This window comes from Solanum lycopersicum, chromosome 12 (assembly GCF_036512215.1).
Source record: "Solanum lycopersicum chromosome 12, SLM_r2.1".
In the NCBI taxonomy this organism is placed as follows: Eukaryota; Viridiplantae; Streptophyta; class Magnoliopsida; order Solanales; family Solanaceae; genus Solanum; species Solanum lycopersicum.
In genome coordinates, this window is record NC_090811.1 from 5,057,796 (window position 1) to 5,070,864 (window position 13,069).

Below are 13,069 nucleotides of genomic sequence, written 5' to 3' on the forward strand. Positions count from 1 at the left end.
TGATTACAAAAAAATATATTCTATAAAATTTTCATCAACTAACCATGATTTATTTAGGGAAAAAAGTTATATATACCTTCGAACTCTTATAAATGATATGCAGATATCTTCGTCATACTTTTGGGACATTTAGTGCCCCTGCCGTAAAAAACTAGAGCATATATACCCTTTATATTAACGGATATATGCGTGTCGTAATCTTATTCACTAATCGAACATTTATTAAATATCAGATCAACGGATAAGATTGCACCATGTATCCCAATTTAGGTTTCTCTTAGAGTGAAAGACATATATGCTCTAACACGATAACACATATATCCCAAAAATATGACGGAGGATATATCTATATCATTTTTTCATTTTTTTTAAAAAAAATAGAAAACATGTTTCTTCCCTACCAAACAAAGCTGAAAAGCACGCTTGCTCTTGTCTGACTTCACCATTTTAGTGTTTTTGACTTTTGACTTCTTACTAATTTATATAATATACTTTGTATAAAATATATATTATCTAAAGCATTTTTTTTGGGTATATATTTTGTAAATTAGTAAGGCAAAGTGTTTGAGCCGTAAATTTCCTTCTTTTTTTTAAAAAAAAAAATCATTCTTGAATTAAAACTTCTAGATTAATGTATTTGACCTTTGAAATTAAAAAATAATAATTCATTACTAATCATAAAAGCAAGTAGTGAGGTAAAACAAATCTAACTCTTAACCTACAAGCAATATTAAGTTGGCTTCTACTAAATTGCAAGAGCCATGCCTTTCTAAGTTAATGAAAACATGCACACACAAATGACTTTTTCGTTGTTAGTTATATTTGTTAATTTAATACTCGCATTCAATTTATTTGTTTTACTTTTTTTTAAGTCTGTTTAAAAAAGAATGCGATCTTCTGAATTTGACGACTCTTTAATTTTAATATCTCACATGATATGTTTAAAGGACACAATCACACGATTAAAAAATATTTATATTATACGCATCTTTACTTTAATATTATAAGATTCGTTTTTTTTAACTTTCTTAAACTTCACGTTAAGTTAACAAATAAGCCGAGGAAGTAGTTGATAAAGAAGGCTTCAATAAAATGTCAACATCTTGTCTTCTTTACCAAATATAACCTAAGCTCACTCGTCATCATATTTCTATCATTTATTTGCTTCAATGCCCTTTTCTTCCCTCCTCATATTGATTTTTTTTCAAATTTTCGATCACAAATACTTCAAAAAAAAAAAATCACCTCGTACTAGCACCGCTCTTAGTCAGCTAACCAAGAATCACAAAATTTTTCCCTTTCATCCGTCCCTTTTGAGATTGGTTTTTCATCCGCTTTAAACGTACGAAAAAATGAAAAATATCGAATCAATTGATAATCTTCAATCCATAATGTCAATGTATAGACCTTTGAAAAAGCTCAAAATTAGCTCATCATCACAACATAATAGCCTTCGATCAAGTGGAGACGGGGTGGAGCCTGTAGCTCAGAGGATTAGAGCACGTGGCTACGAACCACAGTTTCGTTTTCCTTTTGCTCTAGATGATCCTCCATTAAGCAGTTGTCACATTAATTGGCAATCACTTACTCAAAATCAAACTATGATTTCTTTTGCACCTCAAAGTTGGTTTAATCAGTGTCGAATCATTGATAATGGAACGAGGACGACTTCAATGATGAATGTTTATGGCACTGTCTCCTCCCCTGCATCTAAACGATACAGGGGAGTTAGACAACGCCATTGGGGAAAATGGGTAGCAGAGATTCGCCTTCCTCGTAAAAGAACTAGACTTTGGTTAGGCACGTTTGAAAGTGCTGAAGAAGCTGCTTTTGCTTATGACGTCGAGGCCTTTAGACTCAGAGGAACAGATGCACGTCTTAATTTCCCACATCTGTTCCTCGGAGACCTGGCTCCGTTTGATAATAACATAAACGTGACTAATTCAGCATCGCCAAGTACTACTTCATTCGCGAAAAATCCTTTTCAAATCCAACACAATAAACGGTTCATCAGGCAATGTCGGAACAAAAAAATAGTACCTTCAGCTGTGGAACAGAGTACCTCTGTTTTTGACAAAGAAATAATGATGCAGGATAAGGCCGCATACAATAAACCCTTGTGGTATGACCCTTCCCAGGACTCTGTGCATAACGAGAGTTTAGTGCACGAGACTTCTCAAACAATGATGTTTGATGGGAGCGATTTTTATGAACCGACACCAAAATATACTAATAATATACAACAAGAAAATAGTGATATGTGGAAGAATGTACTTCAACCTACTCCATTTGGGAATTACAGTATTTGTACTGATGATAATTTGCAGCAACAAAAGCAGCAGTGTGATTTCACTATTACTGATCCTGGCTTCGGGGACAATGTTTTCGACTTTTCCTCCAAACTCCTCGGGTAGGTGGTTATTTCTAGGGATCATGGGCGGAGCTACGTGGTTTCTGGTGGTCAGCTGAACACTCTTCGTTGGAAAATTATACTGTATAGGTCAAATCTAACTTTATATTGATTTATAAGAGCATTTTGGGACGATCTTTTCAATTTTTCTTCCATAGCCGTGGAATAGGTGGTTACTTCCAGAGGCGGATTCAGGGCGAGTTCTAAGTTGAAGTGAACCTATTGTTTTCAACTTATAACTCTATATACATAATACTTTGAATCGAATTTAGAATTTAAGGATATAGAATCTCTATTTTTTTTTGTTATTTTGACTTCTACACATGTTATATGACAAAAAAATTGAGTTTGATTGAACTCATAGTTAAACTATTGCACCCGTCTCCATGTATAATAAGATTATACTTAATTTAAATTCGCATATTCTAAATTTAAATTCGACTTCATCCAAAACGATACTTGGGACATAGAGTCCTCATCAAAAATACGATAGTTGCCGCTCTCATATGGACTATCAAAGATCCCAAACATAACACTACAACACAAGTAAAAAATTCACTAATTCACGCCAGAAAATAAATAAAAAATCTACTTATTCATATGAACTAATGTGCTCAGATTCTTATCAAGTAGTATATAACCTGAGTTTTTGTAAATTGTAGGCCATTGCAATTTTATTTTATTTCAATTTTATAATTTTATACTAGGTTCTTAATTTTTAGATATAAGAAATTTAAAATGTCATTTTTTTTAGGGAAAATTGTATAAAATAGCAAACTAATAACCTAAATTAAATGAAATAGCTAGGGTTTGATTTAATTGTGCTCCATAGCAAACGTTGGCAAAAATTTGCCAGGCGTCTCTCTCCCAGAAGTCTCGCTCGCCACTCTCCCATTCTCGCCTCTCTCGCTTTATACACAGAAGTGTATAATTTCTGTTTCTGTTTTGTATAAAGCGAGAGAAAATTGTATATACACATGCAAAAATGTATATCTTCGTGTTATACACTTAATTATATAATTTACAAACATTTTACTTCAAATATTGCAGAGAAAAAGGCCAAAGAATTATACAATTGCAGTGAAATACAATTTTTTCTAGCTTTATACAACAGAAGTGTATATATTGTGTTTCTGTTTTTGTATAAAGCGAAAAAAACATATATCTTCTTGCTATACACTTATAATTATGCAATATACATACATTTTAATTCGATTCAACTGTATGCAAAACTAATTATACAATTGCAGCGAAATAGGCCAGCGAATTATACAATTTAGGCCAGCGAATTATACACTTTTATATGTATAGCGAATTATACAGTTTTTATGTTTGCTATGGAGCGCAATTATGCAAAGTTTGCTATATTATACAAATATGATTTTTTTGTTTGCTATATGTGAAAGTTGCCCTTTTTTTTATATTCATTTTATAAGTGGTCAAAAGATCTTAATTCGAATATTTTTGTTATTATTTTGGCTCAATTTCTTGCAATAAAATAAGATTAAACTACACACGTAACACATCCATATAGAAATTAAAATTTATGCAAGATTTCTTCATGTATTTGCATTAAATATTCTATGAGTACACGTTTCAATATTATTTCATCATCAAATCTAGTACAGAACAAGCCTTGAAAAAACTAACCAATTAATGTTTCCATATTTTTCTTCTTTTTTCCCATACAATTTTTTCAACAGAACTCTGTTTCTATCTTAATCAAATAACTGCCTTAAAAGTATAGTTTTTCCATCATATCTCAATGTCCAATTATATCCACTAGGAATTTTTTTTTTTTTCAGTTTTTGCAAGTTTTGCTATTTTTAGTAAATTTCCTTATCTTCAACACACTATAAAGGTGACATCTAACATATCACACATATCACATCTATTATTCATTATACAAAATGTCTTATACACATAGAAGAAGTTGTATTTCTGGGCTCTTTCTCTTGTTGTTAGCTCTTACTTGTGAAGCAAATTCGGGGTTTATTAGGGTTGGGTTCAAGAAATGGCGAGATTTGTGAAGTCATTATACAACAAACACTTGTTGGAAGTTGGAATGGAAGGATTTTATGGTGATTCAATTCCTAAAAGAAAATTAGTTAATCCTGGTTATCAAGTTGGAACAGATTTCATTAGTAACCATTTTATCAATGAAATTGATTTTGCTACAATCCATGCATACACTGATCAATGGTATGTAGTATTTTATATGATCTTTCAGATCTGTACGTACATTTTTATAAGTTTAAATATTTATTTATATCGATGGTTATAGATTATCTGGACAAAGTGATGAAGCACAATTGGTGTGGATGGAAAAGTGGATAAGAAGTCATTGGGAAGATGCAAGAAATATATTGAAGAAACCTTTAGTGCTTGCTGAATTTGGAAAGTCTAGTAGATCAGGTGAAGGATCAAGAGATATATTTATGAGTAGTGTGTACAGAAATGTGTATAATTTGGCAAAAGAAGGTGGAACAATGGGAGGAAGTTTAGTATGGCAACTAATGGCACATGGAATGGAGAATTATGATGATGGTTATTCTATTGTTTTGGGACTAAATCCTTCAACTACACAAATTATCTCAAACCAAGCTCATATCATGACTGCTTTGGCTCATTCTCTCAATTCATGAGTGAAGACATCATAATAATCAATTTATAATCTATCATTTTTAGTATTATTAATTTGAGATGATATTACCAAACATGTTCAAGTTGATTAAACACAAGAATGTAATTGAATAAATTGTTTTAGTAAAAAGGAAAGTTATGTTTTTTTTTTGAGTTTAATTTTTTAGTTTGAAAGCAAAGATCAAGAACACTTATTTTAATTCAGTGGAAATTCACAATATAACACATGCAATTAATTGTTATCAAGCATATATACAAACAACAAAAATATAACTAAAAAAACAGAAAAGTTCACTCTTACATTCTTCCATTAAGTCCGTCGTCTCCGAGCTCTCTTCATTGACCTTCTCATTTTCTTGGGATAAATGCCTTCAAAAAATTCGACAAACCATTCTGGCTTACGGTATTTAAACACGAGGCTCCACACAACAGTTCCAACAACTAGTCCAAAGCTGTAGCCTATGACTACTGATTCCCACGTAAATCCACTAAAAAAATATGACTCGTCTTCAGACTCCAATGGTTGAGGAACATGGGATGAATCACTCGTTCCACATTGCTTTGACAAAGGAGGACCACATAGATCAAGGTTACCGCCATACGAGTCATTTTCAAATGTGTTGAATTGTAGACCTTGAGGAATCGATCCAATAAGAAGATTCTGAGAGAGGTTTAAGACTGCTAGAAACTTCATTGTTATCAATTCCCTTGGAATCTTTCCTGTGAGCCGATTCCAGGAGAGATATAACGCTTCAAGCTTATTCAATTGCCCCAATTCCATTGGAATATGACCGATGAGATTGTTATGGGATAAATTGAGTAGCCAAAGTGAGCTGAGATCCTTTAGTGTTTTTGGAATGACACCTTCAAAATGGTTGCTCGAGAGGTCTATGGTTGTCATAATTGTGCTGATTCTTTCTAGCTCAATGTCCTGGCCTTTGATCACCAAACTCACAGAATCCTCATACGATCTGTACAATGACAGCTTTGATGGTCCCATGTACTTGATCTCTCCTGTGTCTAATTTAATCATTGCCTTGAAGTTTCCAAAAACTTTTGCAGGAAGTGAGCCACTGAATTGGTTATACGAAAGATCAAAAATTCGCAACTTGGGAAAGCAAAATGTAGTCTGACAATTACTAATTGGTCCATGGAACATATTGGACTTTAATATTTAGACATGCAGTTGTTGAAGTGTTCCGAGCCAAGCAGGAAATGTGTCATTTATAGCGTTATTCCGTATATCAACAACTTCTAAATTACTACAGTTGAGCAACGAGAAAGGGAGAGTTCCTTCAAATTGATTACCATTCAAGACAATGGTTCTCAATGAAGTGTTCTGCGCACATAATGGGGGAAGACTTCCTGTGAAATTGTTCCTTCTTAAGTCCAACACTTTTAGACTAGACATGCTTCCCAAGCAACTTGGAATCGAGTTACTGAAGTTGTTGTGTGATAAATGTAGAGATTGAAGATAGTTCATGTTACAAACTGATGAAGGTAGTGGACCCTGAAGGAAGTTAAATTTAAGATCAAGATACCCTATATTATGGAAATGAAATTTTGGTAGGTGGCCTGTTAAAGAATTATGCGAAAGATTTAGGTAGTACAAGTTGTCCCACCTTATGCCGCTAAACCAGTTTGGGATTTGGCCACCAATCTTATTGTTAGAAATATCCAAGGCCTGAAGTTTCTTTACATTTGTCAAGAAGTGTGGAAAATCCTTCAGTTCACAAGATGATAACATCAAAACTTTTAGGTTAGGGAAAGTGATTTGATTTCCCTCATCGACAGTGATGCTATTCGATGAAAGGTCAAGGATAGAAAGGTTTGTGAGATTCGAAAGTGATTGAGGAAAAGAACAACTGAGTTGATTATGGCTTAAAAACAGGCGTACCAATGTTGGGTTTGTTTTGAGCTCATCGGGTAGTCCACTAAATCGATTATTATTGAGCCACAACAGACCTAACAAAGGGAGGCTAAACACCGAAGATGGTATGGTCCCATTCATTAAGTTGTAGGACAAGTCTAAGCATTCAAGATGTGTCAAGCTTACAATTTTAGAAGGAAACGAACCGATGAAGCTGTTGTTAGAAAGATATAAATAACGTAACTCTTGGAGGTTAGAAAAAATATCGGGAAGTTCACCTGAAAAGGAGTTGGATGAAAGACTTAGATATGTGAGGTGCTTCAATTGAGAGATTGTGGAAGGAATATGGCCGGTGAAATGATTATAACTGAAATCCAAATACCTAATTTGTGTAAGATTGCCAATGGAATCAGGAATGGAACCAGAGAATCGACATCCTTTGAGGTTCAAGATATTCAAGGAACTGAAGGTGCCAATTGAATCAGTCAGCTCACCAGAGATTCCTGTGTTAGAAATATCCAACTCCAATAGAGTAGTGTTGCTCGGGTGGATCTTTGGTAAAACTCCTTTGAGAAGATCATTGGCACCCAATTTGAGATTTTCCAATTTTGGTACAAGGAAAAAGCTCTGTGTGAAAGTACCTCGCAGATTAGTAAATTCAAGATTCAGGTACCTTAAGGAGGAAGAAGAAATATTCACAGGTATCGGAGATGAGATGTTGATAGCATAGAGAGATAGTACCTCCAGATTTGTCAAGTTCTGAAGTATTGTTTCAAATGTTGTCTGATCAAGTTGTAATCTATACACCAATAAAGAAGAAAGATCAAGTGAAACCAAATTGGAAAGGTATGAGATTTCTGTTGGGATTTTTCCACTAAAGTAAGACCGAGAAAGGTTGAGATGCCTCAAATTCGTCAATCGGCCAATGCTATGGGGGATTGAAGAAATATTAAAGTCATTGTAAGCAAGATTTAGTGTGTGGAGATGATGGAGTTGGAAGAGGCTGCTATTGGGATGAATAGTTCCATTAAGAAGACTACAACCAAGGTCCAATCCGATAACGTGACCGGTTAACAAGTCACAAGTGATCCCGTCCCAACTGCAACAATCAGTACTCTCATTCCAAGACTTTGTTTTTGGGATATCAACATACTGCAGATTAGTCACATCCAAACATCTAGGGAAGTCAGAGATTTGAAAAGATTGTTTGAAGTCAAGCAAAGCAAAAGCTTCAGTGGGAGAGCAAAGATGATGCATCATCACAGAGGAAGAAGTAAAACTTTCACTAACTATCAACAAAATACAGACAAGTGAATTAAACAAAAACAGAATTCCCATCTTTTTTGTATTCAGCAAATAACAAATTAAAATGTTTTGTTCTTACAAATTAATCGTCATTATCCACATATATATACTAGTTTATGAATTACACTTGTGTAGTTTTTGTGAAAATAATGAAGAATAAAATGCAAGTAAATCTTTAACAGTACTATGACAAGAAACTTCGAATGAGGGTCGTATTTTAATGTTAAAATTAATTGATTAATCTTTTTAAAATAAATAAAAAGATAATAATAGGGATAAGTACAGGCAAGGGGGGCTATTCGATATAACAAGTCTCTACTACTTAACAAGCATGGAGAAAATAAGAACTAAAGAAAACTAGGTATTCTTTGATCATCACCGAGTTTATAATCCCTCAATATGATAATATTACAAATGAGGATGCTTAAGTAATGTAAGAATATACAAGCCAGTAATAAAGATGAGTTATCCAACTCAAACTTCATTACTATGTATGAACTAAAAAAGATTATTTGCCCGTTTAAAATAATCTGAAGTATTTTCCACAATCTACAACAAACAAACTAGTGTTAAAAGTCTTTACTTCTTGGTGGCTAGTACCAATTATTCCATATTTGTTTTCTCTAAATATTGTTTTCATTCGAGGTCATCGACTATCTCTACCGTGTGTATCACCTAAGTCAATGTGAATTGGTCCCAACTCCCATTATGTAAGACAAACGGTAGAAAATTTTGCTGCAGAATTTGTAACGAATTTCCAATGAAAGATATTGTTGCTTGACTAAGTCAAGTGAGAAAAATAAAAAATAACAATACTCCTGCTTTTAGTTGGAGTAGGTTATGTAACATCAAAGATAATTTTCAAACTTGTGAGTCAGATTCTATAATTTTCCACAAGCTTTTCACATTAAGGTTAATGAGAGAAACTCCATGTAGTTGTAGCAGAAATAGATGTTTAAAAAACTTCTGCCAATTTCCACAAAGACTACAGTCCAAACCCGATGACATAGAAAATAACTCAACCAGTAGTCGAAGCAAATGCAAAAAATAACAAGGTTCTTATATAGACCACAAAAAATATTCATGACATTATTCCAATGTTACTTGTTAATATTATACATGGTATATATTACTTGTCCTGTTAGTGAATTATGTGAGAGATTTATGTACGACAATGAATCCCATCTCATGATCTAATTTGTCGCCAAACGACGTGATGTCTTTAGTTATTCAATATACATCGTAGTAACTGTTGTCTTGTATGAATCCACCAGGAGTCTAAGGGACTAAGAACAAACAATACAGCAGAAACAAAAGCACACACAATATCTCTATATTACTAATTGTGGATCTGTTTCTCTATACAGGCAAATTCAAAAGCAAATATTGTTAAATAATGACAAAAGTCCCACATCGGTGATTAATGAGATGGGTGGACTCCTTATAAGGCTTAGGCAATCCTCCTCCCTTTGAGCTAGCTTTTGGGGTGTGAGTTAAGCCTAAGACCTAATTTCACATGGTATCAGAGCAGGGCCCGTCTCACCCGATGTTGAAGTCTCCAAAATTAAAAATTGTCCACGCACCAGATGCTAAGCACTGGGCGTGAGGTAGGGTGTTAAATAATGACAAAAGTCCCACATCGGTGATTAATGAGATGGGTGGACTCCTTATAAGGCTTAGGCAATCCTCCTCCCTTTGAGCTAGCTTTTGGGGTGTGAGTTAGGCCTAAGACCTAATTTCACAAATATCGCTACCCTTTGGGTGCGCACAATGTAAAATATACGCTCCTATGCAATAGCTCACAAACTAAACCCAGAACGCATATCCCTTGCTTTCACCCGCGAGAGGTTTCGAACTTGAACCTCCAATGTGGAAGTGTCAAGCCCAAATCACTGGGTCACCCCGAAGGGTCAATCGTCTCTATATCTTTAAGTCACTCATCATCATATCATATATAATTATATATATATATGTGGCCAAACTCATAAGCAAATTCCTAAACTTGTTGAGTTTTTCCCCTCAGATACCTCAACTACGTCATTTTCCTATTGAATCAGTGAACCACTCATAATTTGTTCCTTTTAAATATTGTTGGTTGATTTTGATCGACTTTTCTATTGTAAATGTATTCATTTGTGTTCATATTGTAATGATTTTGATTGAAGAAATGAAGACAAACTGTGTGAATCTCATTTTTTTTCTAATGTGTTCAAATGACTTGAAGTAAAACACAATTATTCTCGAACATTTTCATTATCAATTGGACTAATGGGTTCTGGAACAACATATGTATTCTCTATTAATACCCCTCATAAAATCTGACTCCATATCAGCCAAAAGTGTTTGTTAAAAATAACAAAATATGGGTGGTTCAATAGGAGAATAACATAGTTGAGGTACTTGAGAGAAAAAACTCAACATGTTTAGAAATCTATTTATGAATTTGACACACACACACACGCTCGCACGCATATATCATCATATATTATTATAAGTGAGAACAAAAAAGTTGAAAGTTGAAATACCAAAATAACCCTATATAGTTGAGTTACTACAATAATATCATTATATTATTATTATTGATTATTATTAATAATAACAATATTAAATAGTAATTTAAGTTCCATAACAGAAAACTTTTTACATACCACTAAAATGTTACCATAATAATTTGAAGTGCATTTATGAGTATTCCTTTTGTCATTATCATTGAGTTGCATTAACAATTTTTTTTCTTAATCGCTGAATCTTGAGCACTTAAAACAATAATCGTTTTAGATTAAAAAAACTTAAATATTAGAGCATATAGGTTAGAGCATATGGAGAGATTCATACAATATCAATATTTAATTGAAGAGAATACATGGTTAGATGTCACAATTTACTATTTTTCACTTCTTAATGATTTTAATTGCTAAACTTTTTAGCTTCTTCAATTAAATACATTCATTCACAACCTTTCATATACACAATTTCTCTCTTTATAAATTGAATAGAAAATATTAGTCCGTTACACTTTATTTTTTTACATCTTATAGTTCTTATGTAATCTTTTATTCATTGGTCTTTTTTTTTCTTATTGATATATTGCATTGTTTAATTAACTTCTTTCATTTTGTATGGAAATATAGTGTTAACCTTTTGTCTCCCTCATGTTTATGCTCACTAACTTCTGGAAATTAACTTAAATAATTCTTCATCTTTTCATATCTTATAAATTTTTAACTATATATATGTATCATGGAAAAGTAATTTTCTTTTACCAATTGCCTCATATTGATGTGAATCATTAGACAATTTTCAGGTATTTTTTTTTGTTTTGAGAGATTAATTAATATTTGTTTTGATCCTAATTAGAATGATGTTTTGTATCATGATTTTATCTTTACAGTTTTAGATGGCTTTTTTTTTTCTAGTGTTTATAAATATCTCAAATTTTGTGGAACAATTATTATAGACTTATTTTGTCATGTTATTCTTACAATAACTTGTATTTATGAAGTTAATGAACAGAAACAGAAACAAGATGAAGCAGAAAAAATTTAAAATAGAAGAATTAATCCGAGTCCACAGAAACTACTGTGTGTCCTTAAGAAATTTAATCCCCTCACTGTATCCAAGGTTATGGATTAATTTCTCCCAAGATAAAACGGATTAAACCTGTTAAAGAAATAGCGGTACCTCAAACTTCTTTAACTTCAACGAACTGAAGAACAGCAACAAGTCACACAGACTCAGTCGATCGACTTTTTGATTTATTTTTTTTTTAGAGAAAAATAAATGCAGAGAAAGAAAAAATTTTCCGTGATTAAAAAATCAAAAATTTGACTTCATTTTATAGCCATTTTCAGCAAGGAACATGTCTGTTCAGTGAAATCTGTTTAGACCCATTTTATCCAGAAAGTTGTGTCTTTTGGAAAAAATAACAACTTTTCGAAAAATTGTGTCTGTTAGGAAAATAACTACTTTTTGAAAAGTAACGACTTTTCGGAAAGAGTAACAACTTTTCGGAATGTTACCGTTACCTTCAAATTTATAAGAAATGACTTTTCATTTGCACTTTGCAAATGACTTTTCATTTTCTCTCCAAAGTAGTTCCCTCACTTTTGATATTTTCTCTTTTCTTTTCCCATTCACACTTGCTAAAACCCAACAATCCCCCACATGAATGGGGAAGACTATTGTTAAAACATATGCATGAAAAAACTTGTATGTCTTGTAGGTAAAGGTTAATCGCATCTGGATAAGTAGGTTTCCCTTTAAACTTTCCGTAGTGAACATATATCGGATATACTCGGTCAATCGGTAGATTTTATATCTTTGAACCGTCGAGCTTTGGTGTATACCTAGACAACATATGTCACACAATCAACCCTTGAACTGTTCTTAGTTCTCATTGTTTTGTTCGTTTCAGCCATGAACACATCTTGGATAGTAAGTGCTTAAAGAACTGGCCTTACCGGATTCTCCTTGAAGTGGCTTACACTTCACACTTAAATAGGTGATTTCTAAATGTGTTATCCCATAGATACACCATTTGATATTCCTTGTATCAAACTTAGAAACCATTAAAAAGTCTTTATGTCTTTATCCTAGTTACTAAACATTGTCTCATCATGAGAATGGACCATAAAATAATAATAATATTTTATTTTATTTTTCCTTTGACAATGTTGAACCGTCATCAATGACTTTGTTTTATCTCCTTGAACCTAGATCTTGGGATCTCCAGTCTTCTAGGTAGAGTTACCGCCACGATGACTTGTTCTCGGCCATAGTCTCATTCCCGTCGATGATTTCTCAACTCCCTCTCTATTTAGGCCTTTTGTAAGTGGATCCGA

At 33.0% G+C, this 13,069-nt stretch overlaps 2 protein-coding genes and 1 long non-coding RNA gene across 3 annotated transcripts; 2 read left to right on the forward strand and 1 right to left on the reverse strand.

The window, feature by feature from the left end:
* The first annotated feature begins 1,352 nt into the window (after positions 1–1,352).
* Positions 1,353–2,414, forward strand: ERF-H13 (ethylene response factor H.13). The gene has a single exon (NM_001368248.1). It carries the CDS (start codon positions 1,353–1,355, stop codon positions 2,412–2,414), a length of 1,062 nt encoding a protein of 353 aa, NP_001355177.1.
* A 1,866-nt stretch (positions 2,415–4,280) lies between these two features.
* Positions 4,281–8,305, forward strand: LOC112940464 (uncharacterized). The gene is made up of 2 exons (XR_011213103.1): positions 4,281–4,612; positions 4,695–8,305. It is a non-coding gene; the product is annotated as an uncharacterized lncRNA (long non-coding RNA).
* Positions 5,235–8,299, reverse strand: LOC101259815 (receptor-like protein 6). The gene is made up of 2 exons (XM_069292338.1): positions 7,665–8,299; positions 5,235–7,550 (listed from the first exon to the last, which is right to left on the reverse strand). Exons 1-2 carry the CDS (start codon positions 8,259–8,261, stop codon positions 6,228–6,230), a joined length of 1,920 nt encoding a protein of 639 aa, XP_069148439.1. The 5' UTR covers positions 8,262–8,299; the 3' UTR covers positions 5,235–6,227.
* Positions 8,306–13,069: the final 4,764 nt, after the last annotated feature.